Consider the following 20662-nt stretch of genomic DNA (forward strand, 5'->3'; position numbering starts at 1 on the left):
GTTACATATTAGAAGTAGTGTAGTTTTATAGTTTTATAGTTTTTATAGTTTCTAATATAATAAATAATATTAAATCTAATAAAATACTTATAAGATTATAAGTTTTATAAATAAATAGTATGAATTTTATACTATAAGCTAACATAAAACGTGGGCTCTTATAAGCTCTTATAAGGCTAGAACTTTAAAAACTATAAAATATAGTTTTTATAGTATAGTATAATATAGTATATTTTTAGAAAATTATATAATTTAGTTTTTAAGCTTATAATAAGCTAAAAGAACCCACTTTTTATATAAGCTATTTAGTTATAATATTAGCTAACTTATGTATTTATTATTATAATTTAAGTATTTTATTAGATTTATTATTAATTATTTAAGCTTTTTTAAAAATTTAAAATGTAGTTTTCTTATTAATACTCTGTATAAGAGTATATAAGAACCTACTTTTTTTATTATTAGCTTATAATTTTAAATTTATATTAATTATTCATAAAACTTATAATTCTATAAGTATTTTATTAGATTTAATATAATATTTTATATTAGAAACTATAAAAACTATAAAACTATAAAACTATACTATAGTTAATACTTTATTTATAAGAGTCTCTTTACTTTATTAAATATTTTATTATAAGCGTTTTATAATAGGTCTTTTTAATTAAAATTTATTAAGGACTAGCTATACTATACTACTAAGTATACGTCTTTAAAAAGTAAGAATAAACTTAAGAAGAAAGAGAAAGAAGAAGAAAGGTTCCCCCCTTCTTACCCCCTTTTATATCCCTACCTAGCCCGTAGATTATCCGAGCTGGGTCCACGCTGCCTCCGCATCGGGTCCGGCCTAGGCCCGAGCTGCCAGCTCGAGCCCATAATAAAATTATTAATAAAAATACCTCAATTTAAGAGCTTTATTATCTTAAGATTTATTAATACGACGACTATATCTCCTGTATCCCTCCCTGTAAACAGCATTATTATTCATAATAGCTAGAAAGCCGAGTATCTCTGCAAGACTTGATTCCACTGTGTCTTTCATCCTCTTGGGGTTGGAAGCCGTTGTTGGATACCTCATACCAGATTTGTCTTTAGTTCGCCACGACAGTGTGACAAACATTTCTGAGGGCCAAGCACGAGCTTCTCTACTACTCCACAAAGTCGACCAAGTAGCAAATTCGCAATGCCCAAGCTTATTATCTTTGTATTCGCTAGAAGCCTAAATCGCAGATGCTCTTTATGTGGATATGATATGATGTGAATGTATGTTGTGATCGAGTTTGGATTTTCAACCTCCCGAACCTGAGATCCGGTTCCCACAAACCGGATAACTGGCTCCTCAGTAATATTTTGATGCTGAATAACTGTATCGAAAGACGACTCTGCTGGCCAATCAGTACAGTTCTCAATGATATCCTTGAAGCCCAGCGAGTCGGCTTCTCCAAGCATAAGAAATTGCTCCTGAACAGACTGCATCAGCTCCAACAAAGTTTGAGTTGGGTCCAGCTTCACACGGACAGGGACAATGTTAATGCATGGTCCCACAATGTCTTGAATTCCTTTGATGCATGAATTGCGTCCCGAAACTAGGTGGCCGTATACTACGTCATCACGACCAGTCAAGCGAGAAAGAAGCACAGCCCAAGCAGTGCTAACAAGTGTGGCGGTGGTGATGTTGCTGTCAAGGGTTGGCAGCCTGATCGTCGCTTCTGTTTTCACAGGTTCCAATTTAGGTGGCCCCCCCGGGGAACCCGATAATGGCAGCCATACATCCCGAGGAGTCCACTGAGAGCCTTGGAGTAATTGCCTCCAGTATTGTAGTGATTCGGATCGCCGAAGAACGGCATACGTCAGATAGGCAGAGAAATCGGTTGCTTGACCAGACCCTTGGCCTATTCCCTTGTATGCATCTGAAAGTGATTGAAACAAAAGCGGTAAAGAGATACCATCATACTGGGCATGAGATAGACGAAGAACCAAGCGGTCACCCTGAATTGGGTGCCTTAGAAGCATGACGTTAAACGGAGGTTGAGTGGGATTATAGGTGCCCAAGTCCTTTTCGCACAGCTCGAATGTAACTCGATCGAAATTGCCATGGACATGTGTCAATCGTATCCATGGGACCTCGGGACTCTGAAGAACAACCTGGCGAAAATCTCCAAATAGTCGCAAGAAGGAAGACCGAAGTAAGGGGTACATTTCTACCACCGTGGCGCAACTCCTCTTGAGCTGTGGCACATTCAACTCAGCGCCAACATGGAGGAAGAAGTAGTTGCAAAAATCGCCATACTTTATGCCCTCACTGACTTCCATTTCCTGGAAAGCCGTAAGAGGGAAGAAACCGGACACTTTGCTGGACTTGACACTGGGATACAATGACTTCATCTCTGCGAGTAGCGTTGCTTCTGTTTCGGAACCATATAGTTTGGTCCGTCTCGGCAGTTGATCAGCGGTTGTACATTTTGGCAAGACCTCGCAGAGTTGCATAATTGTCTTGTGACGAAAAATATCGGCCACGCCAAGGTTGATGCCAACATTTCGTGCTTCTCCTACCGCTTTCATGGCGACTATAGAATCTCCACCCAAGTCGAAGAAGTTGTCCGTGGTGCCAATCATTTCTGCATCGATTTCAAGGGCGGCCACCCATGTTTTGTGAATTTGTCTCTGCAATGCAGTTGTCGGGTACTGCTTTGAGAGGCTAGACGCCAGGGTTCTGGCGAGTTGTTGCGTGGTACAAGCGGAACCAATTTGCCGTAGTTTTTTACGGTCGGTCTTTCCCGTGGCGGTCCTGGGAATGTATTTCGTAGAGATGTACATGCTTGGCACCATGTAAGTTGGTAGATGTTGTTCCAACTTGTCCTTATAATGTACCGGAATAGAGATGATATGGGGTGCGTCAAGTGTTGAGGCTGCTTTGTTGCAATGTGCTTGGTCATGATCAAGTTGTAAAAATGCAGCAAGAAGTTGTCTTGCCCCATGTTGCAGTGTTACAGCCTCTACCACGACTTCTTTCACCGCTGGCCAGTGATGTCGAATTTGGTTCTCAACTTCCCCGAGCTCAACTCGCTGGCCATTCACTTTGACTTGCATGTCCTTGCGGCCAATGTACACCAGACTTCCATCATGCTCGTAGCGTACTAGATCGCCCGTCTTGTACAGTTTTCCTTGCCTTCCTGGCCAGACAGACGTGCCACGTAGCAGCCACGACGGGCTATCAATAAAGACTTCTGCGTTTCTTTTAGGGTCCTTCAAATAGCCCCCTGTAATAAGAGGGCCCTCTAAAAGCAGCTCACCAGTACATCCCAATGGCAGCAGACACTCATGGTCGTCGGGGTCAACAATCCAAGTCACTAGGCCAGCCCCTCGGCCTATCCGGGTGCATTCCTCCAGACTTGACGGACTACTATTCAGCACGCAATTTGTTGTGCATTCGGCGAGGCCATATAGATTGACAAGTTGTACTTTCCCCCACCAGCGAGCAAAGTCGTCTGTTGTTAGTGCCTCGCCACTCAGAATAAGCAGCTTCAGCGTCGGCACTGTTGCCGGGCTCAAAAGTCTTGCAACGGCAGGATTCATGTCGGCATTCGTAGCTCTCGTGTCAGCAATAGCCTTGCCGACATTATCACGCCGGTCCTCCTCGGATGGAATACACAAGCACCCCCCCGAGGCCAACGTGGCGAGCGCAGTAATCACGGCCACACCCCAAGAATAGGAGGCGAAGTCAAACACTCTGTGGCCACTACCATAGCGGAGAGGGCCAGCTTGGTACTCGAAGCTAGAGCAGAAGTTTCCATGCGAAATCATTACTCCTTTTGGAATGCCTGTACTGCCCGATGTGAATAATACGCATGCCAATGTTGCGGAAGAAGCCTGAATGTGACTTGCCGATGCTGCGTCACTGCTGGCGGGATTGATCAAGCCGGGACCAATGCAGATGACTTTCCGAGTGAGCTGTTGGCCAAGTTGCAAGTTGGACATGGATGTCAAAACCAAAGATGCATCCACCTCGTCAACCATGACTAGTAATCGACGCTTTGGGAGCGAAGGGTCGAGTAGGACAAAGGCAAACCCGGCTTTGAGAACACCCAGCATAGCAACTGCCGTCCACATGGACTTCTCAAAGCACAGTGGCACTGTTGTTTTTACCCCAGCCCCAACTTTATCAATTAGCTCAAGGGCCAGCGCTGTGGCCAGTCGGTCAAGTTTATTGTAGGTCAATTCGCCGTCCCAAGCACATACGGCGGGCGCATCTGGTTGAATTCGTGCCTGTGCCTCGACGCGTTTGTGTACACAGTCATCCACCGCCATGGGAACACTGTTGTTCCACTTCCATATCTGTTCAAGATCGGTCTGTGTAACCAAGGAGATGTCTCTGACTCCCTGGTTGGGACCTAGACCCTGAGTGAGCTGGCTCGTCACAAATGCAAGTTGCTCGAAAATCTTCGCTTCTGACCGGATATTCGCTGTCCTAGGATCAGAGCGCATTGCGGCTATTGCGCTGCCGTTGGGCTCAAGCTGAATTTGGAGCACAGAAGCAGTTGCTGATGCAAGCACATGTTTGGTCAGGCCATTTTTTGAAGTACAGTTCTGCTCAATGCCGTTTTCCCCCAACCGGATTGCGTCCAAGGAGTATGCCAAGTTCTCTCCTTGCGTCATTGGATACGTTCTGGAAATTTGCAGTAATTCGCCATGTGCAGGTGCTTGCGAGGCATGGACCTGCAGAGTTTTCAGAAACTCTCCAAGCTTTGGGTTCCGATTCAGGCATAAAGTTATTGTTGAGGAAATCCGGGCCGCATCATGGTCATCCAGTCTCGTTTGCAGGTTATGTCCAGTTGTGGCAATGCTGAGAGTCACATTTTCCAACCCTGCATCTCGACTGTTGATGATGATCCACGCAGCACAGATAAGTGTAGAGGGGCCAAAAAAATTGTCTCCATGCTGCGGAAGGGAAATCCGTGCTGTTACTAGATCCATGTTCTCCATGTTTCCGTGGAAGCGGCTTGAAAAGGTTCGTTGTTTGCTGATTTCTTATCCTGGAGGTCCTTCCATTTCTCAGTACCGAGTAAGAGGAATCAAATGGAATTTTGTTACCTGTCCGGAAATTGCGAGGTGACTCTCGTTTATTTGGTGTCGAATCATTTTCGATCCATTGACATACATAATTGTCTCACGAGCCCACCACGAAAAAAAGGAATATGATGTTACACAACGGAGCCGAGACCGCTTTCGCCCTCAGGCTTACAAGGTCATCAGGCTCACCGCCTGACTGTGTTGAATAGGAGGTACTTGATCATTGGGCCCTTTGAGACAACCAGGGGCCGTTGATATCTAAGCGAATTTAATTGTTAGGTTGAATTGAGCTTGTCTCCAAACCCCGATACTGCAGCCCCCATCGCACGGACTTGGACAGCGCCCGGTTAGAATGGTCTTCAAGGAGAGTTCACGCAACTAACGCACATACATGCGCGTCAGTTCCATTTGATCTGCTCTTTCCTCGCGCTCTCCCATTTCTTCTTTTTTTTTTCTTGGGTGTTTCCCGCTGGGTCATCTTGAAGCAAGTTTAGATCGTAACGACGACAGCCATCACACCCATTCAAATCATGAGTGACGAGGACGAAATGCAGAACAGCTTCGCGGGAGTTGCGCTATCAACCCTAACCAATAAGTTGATCAACTGGTGGCACCCAGTTGCTTCAGCGCCACCCACAGTAGATCTATCTGAACTAAAGCTGCACTCTTCAGCTCAGGATGCTTGGGTAGTTGTAGATGGTCTTGTCTATGACATTACACACTACCACAAACATCATCCTGGTGGCGGGCTCCTCTTGGGCAGCGCTGGTCGGGACGTCAGCGCAGAGTTTCACTCTCTGCATGCCAACAACTCTCACGAGAAGTTGAAATTGTTGCCATGTGTCGGAAAGCTGGACGTTCACCTTCACAACGAAGCGACGAGAGAACAAGAAGAAGATGAAGAGAAAGGAATTCGACAACAATTTGCGATATGGGCCACAAGTCTCTTCCTACCTTGTATAGGCGCGAAACTAGCTTTTAGTAGAAGCACATGGGATCTCTGTGTATGCAAATGGGAGCTTGGAAGTGAGCAAAATTCCGCATTAGTAGCCCAACGACTCAAGGATTGGAAAATAAGACAACAATTTGAATGGGAAAACAACAACCAATTCACAACTCTCATAGCTTTATTTCCAATGACGCCCCCTCGAACAGACGTGGAGTTCGAAGCAGACATGATGGCCCAGCTTCGCAGTCTTCGAAAGCTCGACACTGAGCCCTGGCCCCTCGACATGCCTAAAGATGTCCGGCACGAAGACTACTACTATTCGGTTTTTGGTCTCAGCTATTTTGTTCTGGGATTACATCCGTGTAGTTGCCGCCCAGGGCGACGATTTACATGCGCATCTCTTGTTTTCAATGCGAAGAGGCAATTCGATGAATTGCAGAAGTCGTCACAGTTCAGCGACATACAATGTGTTGTACGGAAACGCGACATGGTGCTTAGTGGTGCTCCAAATCCATGCGTCGTCGCAGATATACCTGCTATACAGCAAGCCTCGGGGTACGACCACACGACGTTTGCAACAGACTGGTTTCCGGAACTATGAATATAGAGCTTAGTGGGTTGTCAAATTAAACAACTTCCTGGTTTGTCGGTTGGTGGGATAGCAATCTTCAGGGTGCATGAGAATAAGTGTTCGTACTTAGTGGAGCGTATGCTTCCATCTATACGTCCGGTATATCAATCTCCTCACGATTTAGCATAATGATAGAAATGAAATCAAGTAAACTGCCGGATTCCTGACTCTTAGTCACACCCAAAAACACTAGGCTGGCAGCCGTTAATGTCTCGCATTTCCCGACTTCTACTATCACGTTAACAGCTATGGAAGCCAGAGCATTAACAAAAAAACTACACTACATGTAGTTTTTTAGTGTAGTTTTTAGTGTAGTGTAGTTTCTATAGTTTTAATGTAATTTAACTATACTATAACTATATTTATAGTGTAATGTGTAATTATAAAGGGAAATTTTAATTATAAATATAACGTTAATTATAAGACTTATAAGGTTATAATTATTATACTTAAATAAAGCTAATTTAGCTCTTTATAATACATTAGTTTTTATACGTATAGCTTATAGATTAAGTGAGTTATAATAGGTGAAATCTTAGTTAAAAATTAAGATTTACTTTTTTAAAATAAGAGATTAAAAGCTTAATATCTCGCTTAATATTTATATTTTAAGGTTAATTTTTAAAGATTTAAAATCACGTGATTTTTAGCTTTATTTTAATATATAATATACTTATATAAGCTTTTTTTTAGTAAAACTTTTTTTATAATAAAATTTAAAAATAAAAAAGTTAAGTAGGAAATATAAAATTTATTATAATATAAGAAATAATATATATAAAAAGAAAGTATAAAATATTATTTTATATGAAAAACTTTAAGGTATTTAAATATATTATTTATAACTTTAATATATTTCTTATAACTTTAATATTTAATATTTTATATTTAAGTTATAGGGTAATACTATAAATATTATTATTTTATAAGATATTTATATGTAAATAATAGAAATTTTTGAATTTATTATATTTAAAATATTTTAATTATAATAATAATATAAAATAATACTTACTTACTTAATATAATTCCCTTATAATTCCTTTTTATTTTATTTTTATTTTATTTTTATTAGTTTTTTAATCCCTATTTTTAGCTTATTTAAGCTAGCTAATCTCTACTTACTAATACTAATATTAGTAAGTAAATTTAGCTTTATTTTAGCTTACTAATTATATTAGCTAATAATAGCTTATAAATTGATTAATATTATATATTATACTAATTTTTAAAATGTAATGTAGTATAGTAAAACTATATTACACTACATTATACTAAAATTCACTAAAAACTATAAAACTATACTACTTTTAATACTCTAATAAAAGTAGATTAAATAGTGGAATTATCCTTGGAATTAAAGCTATCTAGATACGAAAGTAGGCCCTTATTTATAGATATTAAGGTTATTTAATAGGTCACTTAAAAAGTAATTAATTTAAGGGGTTTTATAATATTTAGCTATTAAAGATTCGGCTTTAATAGAGTGGTAGTGTAAGCCTTCTTTTAAGGCTTTTCGTATAATTAGAAAGCAATTATTTAAGGCGTTTTAAGGCTTATTAAAGTCCCTAATAAATAGTAGTTATTTTCTATTAAAAGAGGCCTTTAGCGTTAATATACCCTTATAGATTAAATTAATAGCTAGCTGTTAAAGCTATTAATAATTATTAGGGTAAGCTAGATTAGTTAATTTAAGCTCTTTTAATAATACTAATAATATTAATAAGCCTTAATTACTTAATAAAGCGGTTAAATTATTAGCTTATTAAGATCTTCGTTAATTTATTAGTTAAATTATTAGCGCTTTAAACGAATTTAATATTAAAGGTCCCTTATTAATAGCAGAGCTCTTACGAATATAGTAAATACAAGTGTATTGTGTATTGTATTTTGTATTGTATTGTATTTTCGTGTATTGTATTTAAATACATTACATTACATTAGTAAAATACCTATAAATGTATTTTAAGGAAAAAAGACCCTTGTTTTTTTAACTTAAAATTATAAGGCTAATTATAAGGGTTATAAGAAAAAATCTTATATCATTTAAAAGAGCTAAATCAGCTCTTTAAAATGCCTCACTTTTTACTATTATAAGCTACTACATTAAGAAGTTATAAGCAATTGAAAATTCGCCCCGCTTTACTTACTTTTTATTTTAAGACATAACTTTAAAGCTTAATATCTCGCTTAATATCCACATTTTAAGGTTAACTTTTAAAGATTTGAAATCACGTGATTTTTAGCTTTATTTTAATATATAATATGCTTATATAAGCATTTATTTATAATATTAAATATTTCATAGCCTTATAATACATTTATAGGTATTCTAATCTTGTAATGTATTGTAATATATTACATTATAATACAATACAATATAGTATAGTAAAAAATACAAAAAATACAATACATTTAGAGGTCTGATTAATAGGCTTATTAAATCTAGCTATTATAAATATTAATATAATAAAGAGTAATTTTAAGCCTTAAAAGACTACTATTAATAAGCTAAATCGTTTATAAATTATTATATTATATTATAGGCTTTAAATAATCTAGCTAAAGGTTTAGCTATTAAAAAAGCCTAAATATCGCGATAGTCTCTTTAATTATATGTGTAAAAGCTAATAATTTAGCTTTTATAAACGATATTATAACTATATCTTACTTATTAGCCGTTTAATTAATAGGTCTATTAAATAATTGAATTATTAAGCCTTATAATAACTTTTAGGTTTATTAGTTATTTATAAAGGTAATATTAAAAGCTATTTAAAGCTTTAAGTTATTAGAACTTTTATTAAATTTAATTGCTAGGTATCGCGTTAAATATAGGTACTTAATAACTTAATTAGCGACTTATTAGTGGATTTTTAACGGATTAAAGAGAAATTTAACTAGCTTAGCTATTAGTTTAACTATATTAGGTCTTTTAATAATCGTAATATAATTAATAGAGCTAATTATTTGCTAATATTAATGAAGTTAATTAGTAGTTATAATACCTAAATGTAGTTTTAATTGATTTTTAGGTATTAGACTTTCTTTAAAGCTATCTCTTTTAGGGATATTAAATTTTATAGTTAGTTTTTTAATATAGAAATTCTAATATAATTAAAGCTTATAAGTAGCTTTATCTTAAAGAACTTAAATACCTAGAAACTATTATAGCTCGCTAAGATCCTTTATATTATAGGTTAATTTAAGCTTTTAAATTATTTAATTAGTAGCTTTAAAAGCTATCTATTAGTATAAAAAGATAATATTATTAACGTAAAAAAAGACTATTAATATTAAGCTATTAAAGATATAAGAGTCTTTTAAATAAGGTATTAAACTTAATAGCTTAAAGGTTTTAATAAGAGACTATTACTATAATAAGGCTAACCTTTATAGCTTATATAAGGCTTATAATAGCCTTATTATTTAATTAGGTCTTTTAAAGCCTTTAGGAAATTTAACGTAAACTTCTTTATTAATTAAACTATTTATAAAGGCATTTATTACGTTAAGCTACCTAGCTTTTAGGTTAAATTTAACTGTAATAGCTATTAGAGTTTCAAATAACCTTTTAGTTAAGGTTATAGTATAAGTCTTCTTATTATTAGGTGGTTAAAGGTTATCTCGTATATATAAACGAGCCTTAAATTTATTAATAAATTCGTATTTATTATATTTATATTTAAACACTTAAGTTAATAATAATAAGTAATATAATTATTTTATTTAATTAGGTTAAACGAGTTAAAAGGTCTCTTAGCTAATTAGAGTATTATATTTAGCTTAAGTAGCCTTTTTAAATTTAAGCTTATAAGAGTACTTTTATAGCTCTTTTTAATATTAAGGTTTAAGTAGTAGGCTTCTTTTATATAGCTTTTTAAGCTATTTAATTAAAAAGCTACTATAAAAGCTACTAAGAGCCCTATTAGAAATTTATTATAACTATTAAGATCTTTTATCTTAGTTAAAAGGCTCTAATAAAGCTAATATTAAAAGGTCTTAATAAGGGCCGCTTATATTAGATTTAAGGTTTTTAAAAATATTAAATTTAAATAATTAACTTTCTTTTTAATTAGCTTAAAGGCCTTAAGTGTTAACTTTAATAACGAATTATACCTTATTAATATTACTATTATTATAAGACTTAATATAGGTTAAAAATTTAAGCTATTATAGCTTTTATAGTTAAATTTAATAAATTCAGCTTTAATAAAAGGTTTTTTTATTAAAGGTTATATCTTTAACCCGTTTAACTTTTAATTTTAATAGAATTTATATATAAAAGATATTAGTTCAGTTATATTTAATAAGATAGTTAATTTTTACGTGAGCTATTATCTTAAGAGCTTATTTTTAAATGCTTTAAAGGGCTTTTTAAGTTATTAAATAAGCCTTATAGTTATACGCGATTAAATGTATAATATTAAGCTTATTTAAATAACTTATATTACGATTATTTAATTAAAGCTACTATTAAAGCTATTAGAAGAGCGTCTTTTAGTTTATACCTTATTATAATAATAGATTATAAAGGTAAGTAATAGCTTTTTAAATCTTAGGCTATAATTTAATAAAAAGATTAACTACTAGCTATATTATACGAGCTTTTAACCCTAAAATACCCCTAAACCTTTTAGTAGAGCCGTTTTAAGCGGGTATATATAGTAATATAAGCTTATTAATAATACCTTTATAGTTAATCTAAGCTTTATAGGCCGTTTAAAGGCTTTTATTATTATCTTAATTAGAGCTCTTACGAATATAGTAAATACAAGTGTATTGTGTATTATATTTTATATTGTATTGTATTTCCGTGTATTATATTTAAATATAATATATTACATTCTTAAAATACCTATAAATGTATTATTAGGGAAAAACGCTAGTAAATTTTTTACTTGTATATATAAGGCTAATTATAAGGCTTATAAGAAATATTTCTATATAGTTAAATAGAGCTATTTTAGGCCTTTAAAATGCATTAATTTATATTATTATAAGATATATAATAAGAGAGTTACTTATATTTTTATTATTTAAAATATATTATTAAAAATTTAAAATATAAAGTTTAAACTTTAAATATATAAATTTTATAAAATTAAATACTTTAAAGCTATGAACGCGTTAATTAATTATGTTACTTAATTATTATTATTTTTAAGTCCTTTTTTCTTAATTTATATAGTATTAAACTTAAATTTTTAAGCTTTATTATTTAATATCTTAATAATTATTAAAAATTTAATAGCAAATAATAAATTATTATAAACCTTAAAATTATACTAATAGAATACTATTTTTTATATCATTAATTCTTAATAATATATTTAAAAATATACTATAAAAAGACTTAAGAGTAAATATTAAATTTAAAAAAATATAAATATAAGTAACTTTTTAAATATATAACTTATAATATTAATATAAATATTTTTATAAAGCTAAGGTTTTTCTTATTATTATAAAATTCAAAAAAAATATTAAAAGCTTTATTTTATACTAATATAAAGCTATTATACATTATAAATATTATTATCTTTCTCTTCTTCCCTATTTTTAGTACTATTTATAAATTTAACTTTAGAAATAGCTTTATTATTATTAAAAAAAGCTGAATTTTCATTTAATTTAGATTTTTCTAAATCTAAGTTAAAATAAGAGAGTAAATTATAATATTTCTTTATTTTAACTTATTTTTCCTTATTTTTAGCCTAGTTTTTTAATAATAAAATTTTTTAAATATTAGAATGTATTAAAGAGGTTCTTCGCTTACTAATCACGTTATCTTCTTAGTTTAAATTCCCTTTTATAGCTTTTAAAGTAACTAAAATAGCTAAATATTTTCGTGCTATTATTAAAAGAATTAAAAAAGCTTTAATAGAATTAGCCTACTAAATAAATATATCTTTCTATTAAAAGTTAGTATTTATTTTTATATAATTAAGCTTATAAATATTAAAAATACCTTATTATCTTTTAAATTAAGCTTATAATAACTAGAAATCTCGTTTTTTTTAGTTTCTTTAATAGCTTTATTTTTTTACTTAAGAAATAAGTTATTAAATAAACTAGGCTTTAATTTAAGCCTAAGATCTTTATAAGATATTAATTTCTTAGCTAGTTATTATAAATTAATTATTACTTAATTATTTAAATTAGAATTAAAAAAAGAATCTTCTTTTATTTTTATATTTAAAATAAGCTTATTTTTAGGGTCTTTTATATATAATTTATATATTCTAAGATATAATTAATTATAAAATATTAAAAAAAAGGTTAATTTTAATAATTATTTATACTTACTCTTAATATTCTATTTTTAAATTATTTAATAATAAATGTAAAGTAATTAAATTTATATTAAATTAAGTTTTAACCGTTTTAATATTAAATTTAAGGTCTAATATAATAGTAAATAAATAAAGCTTTTAAAAACTATAATTACTATTAATATCTTTTAGAAAATAGTAATTTAATTTCTTTAAACCTATATTTAAAGGTAAAATAAAAGCTCTAGCTAACGAATTATAAGCGGTTTTTTATAAATAAGTTAAAATAATTATTATTTTAATATAAAAAGTTTAAAAATATAAAAAACTTACGTTTTTAAGCTAACTTTCTTAATCTTTTAATATATTTTTAAGAAGAAAGTATATTTTAAAGATATAAAAAGATATTAAGCTTATAGTATTATAAGCCTAGCTTTATAATTTCTTTATAAGCTTATTAAAAACCTTTAAAATGCTTAATAAAGTCTTTAAATTAAGCTATTCTTACGTTATTAAATTAGTATCTTTAAAAGCTATTATATTTATAACGTTTTATAATAATATAATAGCTTTTTTAAGTATAATAGTTATATTTATTATTCTAAAAGTTAAATTCCATCTTATTACGTTTATTAAGTTAAGTAAAAATAGTTAGTAATAATTATTAATAGTTTTAAATAGATTTTTAAGGTTTTAATAGAAATAAAAGCTATTAAATATATTATATAACTTACCTAATAGAATTTTTATAATATTATTATTTTTAGCTATAAAGCCCTTAAATTTAACTTCTTTTAAAGCTTTAATCTATTAAGAATAAAGTTATTAGTTATTTTTAAGAAGAATTACTACTTTTCTAACTTTTCTAATAATTTCTATATAATAATTAGCTTAAAATATATATAAATATAATGAAAAAAAACTTAAAATACCCGGAAGTAAATTAGAAAATTGTTTTTATTTTTTAAAAGATAATTAGTTAAATTCTTCTATTAAAAAGTATAAAAGCTTACTATTTTTATATTTCTTAATATTTTTAAATGTTATGAATTTAGTAATAAACGTAAATATAATATCTTTAATAATAATATTCAAAATATAAGCTATATAACGAATATTAAAAGGTTTTAGGTTTTTTTCCGTATAAAAGTTTAAAAAAGAGGTAAGAAAAGTGTTATTATTAGAGCTATTATCTCTAGTAAAACTATAATTTAAAATAAGTTAATAAAATATTATAAAATATCATAAAATATTATAAAATAACCTTATGATTAACTTACCTTAATATTTTTTCTAGTTTTATATTATATTCTAATAATAATTAATTAAAATAAAGATTAATAGAACTTCTAGTATAAGTATTAGGTAAATATTTAAATCCTAAATATAATTAATTTAAAAAGTTAAATAATAATATAATATATAATAAAAATAATAAACTAATTAATTAAATAGTATTTTAAATTAAATTTAAAGTTTAGCTAATTAGCTATAACTTTTAAATAAGATTTAGAATTAATAGAAGTTTAAATATTAAGTTAAATAAATATATAACTTAATTTATTAACTTAATTTTAAATTATATTAATTATATTCTTCTTTATTTTTAAATATAAAATATTTATATAAGAAAGTATATTTTAATAGTGAAAAAAGCTTATATCTTAATTAAAATAAGTTAATATTATTAAATATATAATATAATATTATAAACTTACTTATTATAATAGCTTATTAGCTTTTTAAAGCTTTTACTAGTAATAGTAGTAAAAGATAGGTTATTTTAAAGCATAAACTTAATAGCTAGTATAAGAGTAATATCCTTAGAAAATTCACTAATAATAGTATTATTTCTAGGTCTTTTATTACCTCTTTTACTGCTAAATATACTAGATTAAGCTAATATTTTGAATAATAAAGGTAATTCCGTAATAATAGGCACTATATATTAATAAATTAGTAATTAATATCTTTAAAATATTATAATATTATATTAATATATTAAAAGAATAGTTTAAAGATAATAACTTACACGTTAATTTAGAATCTTCTTCGTTTTTTAAGGTTATAATAGAAGAATGTTTTTTTTTATAATATATAATACTATTAAAAGACTAAAAACGCTTTACTTTAGTATAAAAAGTAAATAAATAATCTAATTAAGTATAAAAATAATAAATTAGTCTTTCTTTATTAAAATTAATCTCTAATAATTAAAAATTAAAGAGATTATATTAAAAGATATATAATTTTAAATTAAATTAATAGCTCTTATTATTTTTAGGGTTATTTTAATATTAATTTAGCGTTAAAAGACTCGTAATAGAGTTATTATTCGTAAATAAATTAGGTTTAAAATTAAAGGGATTTTTAGCTATTTTTAATGATAAATAAGATAGGGTTTTAAGGTAAAGAAAGTAATTATTATATACCCTAAAAGTAGGGTTATTTGGTGAAAAAAAAAGTTTTATTAAAAGTAAGGTATTAATTAAGTTATAGGTGTTTAAGTATTAGTGTAAAAAAAGAGAATTTTAAACTTTAAAGAGGGATAATATAATTAATATATAAAGTTTAAATATAATAAAAGATGTTATAAAAACCTTAAATTTTAGGCATTTTTTTAATGCTTAACTTACTCTTAAAACGTGTATATTCGTATAAAACTTAGTGAAAAATTTATAAGATAAAATACAATTATTATAAAATAGTAAAATATACCGGTATAATTATAATGTATAGAGGGCTTTTTATTGTGTTACGTTAAGGCGTTTTTTCACCTAAAACATATATATATACTAAAAGAAGTATTTACATTTTTAAACTTTAAGTTAATATAACTTTAAAAATATTAAACGTATAAAGATACATCTAGTGTATAAAGATAGAGCTTTTTAAGAGCTATTAATTAGTCTTATTTTTATCTATTTTAGTCTATTATTAGTAGAGATATTCTAGTTTATAGAATGTAGCGTTTTTCTTAAAGTAAAGTAACTTAAATACTTTACTTTCTTTATATTATTAAATACCGTATATAATATCTCTATAATTATTAATTAAAAATAAATAAAAATAATATTTTTAAACAGCTGAGATTATAAGCTTTTAAATAATAGTAATCTTATAATAAAATTCGTTTTTTTCGTAGAGTTATAATAGATTAAATATATAGTATAATAAAAGTTATAGAATTTATTTTTAATGTATATATATATATATATATTATAATATATATAAGTATATGTAAATATTTTATAATTATAAAATATATGAATAAGTATAAAAAAAGCTAAAGAATTTTATAATATATAATTTATATATAATTTATATTATATTAATAAATATATATAAAATATAAAGTATAATAAATAATTTAAATTAATAATAAATAAAGGAAAAATAAAAAAAATATATATTATTAAGAATATATTATTATATAATTATCTTATATTATATATATATTTTTATTTATTATTTAATATTATTTTTAAAATAATTAATATATATTATATATTCTTTTAGTTTTTTATATATAATATAAGTAAAAAAAAATTATTTAAAAAATATTTACTTAATTTACATAATATAACGTCTTTATAAAGCTTAAAAAAACCTTATTGTTTTATTTATTTTATATAAAAAGTTATATAATATTTTATATTTATTCTATTTTTAAAGTAAAATATTTTATTAATACGTAGACTTTTAAGTATAATTTTTATATTATTATAATAAGAAAAAAATTATTATTATTATATATTTTTTGAAATTTATTATTATATATTCTAATAATACATTTATAGGTATTTTATTTATGTATTATATTATATTATATTATATTATATTATAATATAATATAATATAATATAGTATAGTAAAAACTACAAAACATACAATACATTTAGAGGTCTAATCTTAATAGATTTAATAGATACCTAATTAATATTACCTTTAAATTTAAGCCTTAAATAATTAAAGGGCTAATAATAGGGTATTTTAAGTAGTATTTTTAAGCTTAAAGACTATTAAAAGGCCTAAGAATTTATCTTTAACTATTAAAGCTATTAACTTATTATTATAGCTAGGCTTAAATTAAAAGATATTAATATAAATCCTTTAAAAGGGTCTTAGACTTATTATTTGAGGGCTTTAATAAGAGATAACCCTTTTAGCCTAAGCCTTAAAATAGGCTTTATAATTAATTTATATAAGGCCTTAAATCTTTAATTTAATAGTCTATTAAACTAAATATTTAAGGCTATTAACGTTTAAGTAGCCTAGCTATTAGTATTAGAGGTTAATAGAGGCTATTTTCTAGGGTTAAGGTAGCGTTAAATTAAATTAAAAGCTTTTAATTTAATAAATTTCATTAAATTTAATAATAAGCTACTTAAAGTAATACCTTATATAAAAGATAACCTTATTATCCTTTAATATAGCTCTTATAACCGGGTTTTAATTATAGCTCTTTTCTAGAAAGCTATTTAATAAGGCTATATTTATGTAAAAGGTTAAAATAAAAGCTACTTACTCTAGCTAAAAGAGCCCTATTTATGTTTATAAAGATACCTTTTTATAGCCTTTAATTTAAAGCTTTATATTACTTATAAAGGCTTCTTTAAGCTATTAAAGAACTTAATAGTTAGTAAATTAATTAAGGTTATTATAAATATATATATTTAACCTAAAATCCAGAATAAAAGAGTCCCTTAAAGGGTAAATATTCTTATAGATTAACTAGATAAATAACGCGGCTACTTACTTCACGTAATTTAACCTATACTTTTATTAATTATAGCCTTTTTTATTAATTTAAGCGTTTTTAGCGTTTTTAAGCTCTTAAAGCTACCCTTATTTTTTAACCTTTCAAGCCCTCTAATAACTAGACCTTTATAGGCTTTATTACTTATTAATTTTTTAGGCTTTTAATACTCGTAAAAAGCGTTTATAAGCTTCTTTAATTAATACTCGTAAAAAGTATTTATTAGCTTCTTTAATTTAATACTATTAAGGCTTAAATTACCCTAGCGCTTATAAAAGGCCTTTATCTTATATAGAATCTTATTAATAAGAGCTTTTATTTTAAAGAATACCTTATTATTATTATTAAAGTTAGCTTAAAAACGCGATACCTTTTAATTTTAAGTTTTTTTATTACTTTTAATTAATTTAATTAAAAGCTTATTAATAAGCTTAATTAACTTTTACCTTAATAAACGGGTTTAATAGCTTTTATTAAATTTAAGCTTTAATTTTAGCGTTAGGCTTTTATATTAGATCTTTAAAAGGCTTATTTAAGTATAAATACTAATAAATAATAGTATTTTTAATTATAAAGGTAATTTAAAGCTATCTTTAACCTTTTTTATTAATTATTTTTAAGTTAGCTTAATACTTATAATAGATTTAAGGTCTTTAATAATAATAGGCTTTCTTAAAAGGTAGAGAATAAAAAACTACTTTTACCTTTCGTAGCCTTTTAATATTAGTAATACTATTTATATAAATTATTAATTTAAAAGCCGTTAAAAACCTTATCTATTTAACCTTTCTTATTAAGGTTTAAAAGGTTTAAAATATAATTATTTTAGTAGCTTAAAAATATAAAGCTAATTAAGACTATTATAGCTATAAAATCTAGGGTTAATTAAAGCTCTTTTATATTAGGTAGATTAATTTAACGAGCTTTTATTAGTACCTTCTATTAGCTTATAATTTAAGCCTTAATTTTCGTACGATTAGCGCTCTTTAATACTAATTTATATTTTAATAAAACCTCTCTTTTATATTCCTATAATATAGGTTATAATTAGGCTTATAATAGCTTTAATTACCTTAAAACGTTATCTTTAATAGCTATTATATTATAATAACTATTAATAGTCTTTATAATAAATTATTAAGTAATTAAAAGAGCTTTTTAATACCTTTAGTAAGCTTAAATATTAATCTAATAGTTATTTATAAGGAATTTAAGCCTCTTAAATTAAACCTTATTAAGATTTATAATTATTATAGCTTTAAGGTTAATATTATTAGGTTAGAGTTTTTTTAAAGAGATAATAGTTATCTTATTAGGCTATTAAGGGTTAATTAAATGTTAAATACTCTAATTAATAGCGTACTTCTTAACGATAAAAAGCTATTAAAACTAGCTTTTTAAACCTATTAGAGTTACTAGTAAAGAACCTTTAATATTTATAGCTAGGTTAATTAAGTTTTAAAGACCTTAAATATATTATAATTTAACGTTAAAATATCTTAAATTTAATAGTAAACTAGGCTTATAACTATTACGTTAATAGCTATAAAAGTAAATTAAATAGTGGAATTATCCTTAAAATAAAAGCTATTTAAGTACGAAAATAAGCTCTTATTTATAAATATCAAGGTCGTTTAATAGGTCACCTAAAAAGTAATTAATTTAAGGGGTTCTATAATATTTAGCTATTAAAGGTTTAGCTTTAATAGGGTAGTAGCGCGAGCCTTCTTTTAAGGCTTTTCGTACAATTAGAAAGCAGCTATTTGAGGCGTTTTGGGGCTTATCGGGGTCCCCGATAAATAGCAGCCATTTTCCATTGAAAGGGGCCTTTGGCGTTGATATCTACTGTCCTAGTACATTAAATACGAGGTACACACATGTTAATGCTCTAGTCATACGGTATGTGAAATTGAATCTTGAACGACAGAAGACCTCACCAGCCGCGAAACCCAGCTTTAGCCTCTAAAGTCCATATTCTTCTTGTGCAATAAGGGCTTCAGGTTAGGTTCCTCCTGCATGTCATAATTCTTAGAGGTCTTTAGCGGCATACACGAGCTCACCACGAATTGGTAGATTCCTGCGGGCGGTATCAGGACATGAGGCCGGTACCCAGCTTAATTTTAGTCCTTTTCGAAAGAGCAGACAGTAAGTTGACCCCCCATAGTGAAACATCCAATCTCTTCACCTTTAGTTACCAATTATGGTAAATTGAGTCGAAACCTCTCCTTGATTTCACACGTTAACACGTCAGCCATCCCGATGTAAATAACGGCCATTAAGCCAATTAGGCCTTCTGCATCGATGAGAAACATTGCACGTGTTGCCACTTGCGTAATATATCTCTAAGCTTAATTGGGCGCAGCAGGGTCTAGACCATTAGAATTTGAGAACCAAGTGCTAGGAGAGGCAGAGAAGTATGTTCCATTAACAGCCTCAGCATGTATAACTCTTCCTCCCACTAGCGAGTTCCAACGGTGATACGATGTCGCGCTTAGAAACGCTTGATATATCGTGCCGCCAGCGAACTGGGCTGCAGTCGGATGCATGTTGAGCATATTAGACACCGAGTATGGTTGTCCTTTGAGCCAATACTCATCTTGCTCTTTAACGTTGCTCTGAAGTGTATACGGCATGGCTTCACAAGAGTTGAAAACCCACCTAGGATCATTTCTGTGTGCCACTGGTCGTAGTCTATCGATAGATTTGAATTCTCTGACGAAGAAATCGTCCCAGGACTGGAAACCCCAGTGTACCGGGTCGCGTTAAGGATCGCACTTGAAGAGCTCTTCAAACTTGAGCCATTGTGCACCATCGATATTAGTATCGCTCTCAATGACAGCCAGAGCTTCTTCGCTTAGCCAACCCCCCGGACCAGTTGTAATGACTCCCAGCGACTTTTCCGTCATAAGAACACTATCTCTCCAAGTGTCAAGTATAATGTGTAGATGTCAATTTACTCTTGGGTGCAGAAAGAA

The 20662-nt window shown here is 28.7% G+C and overlaps 2 protein-coding genes across 2 annotated transcripts; one reads left to right on the plus strand and one right to left on the minus strand.

The window, feature by feature from the left end:
• Nucleotides 1-1077: 1077 nt before the first annotated feature.
• Nucleotides 1078-4488, minus strand: J3458_020650 (Nonribosomal peptide synthetase; the record flags this gene model as incomplete). The annotated part of the gene is made up of 1 exon (XM_066122155.1): nt 1078-4488. One exon carries the CDS (start codon nt 4486-4488, stop codon nt 1078-1080), a length of 3411 nt encoding a protein of 1136 aa, XP_065972782.1.
• Nucleotides 4489-5603: 1115 nt separating this feature from the next.
• On the plus strand, nt 5604-6693 carry J3458_020651 (uncharacterized protein; the record flags this gene model as incomplete). The annotated part of the gene is made up of 1 exon (XM_066122156.1): nt 5604-6693. One exon carries the CDS (start codon nt 5604-5606, stop codon nt 6621-6623), a length of 1020 nt encoding a protein of 339 aa, XP_065972783.1. The 3' UTR covers nt 6624-6693.
• Nucleotides 6694-20662: the final 13969 nt, after the last annotated feature.

Source organism: Metarhizium acridum (assembly GCF_019434415.1).
Source record: "Metarhizium acridum strain ARSEF 324 chromosome Unknown scaffold_574, whole genome shotgun sequence".
Taxonomy (NCBI): Eukaryota; Fungi; Ascomycota; class Sordariomycetes; order Hypocreales; family Clavicipitaceae; genus Metarhizium; species Metarhizium acridum.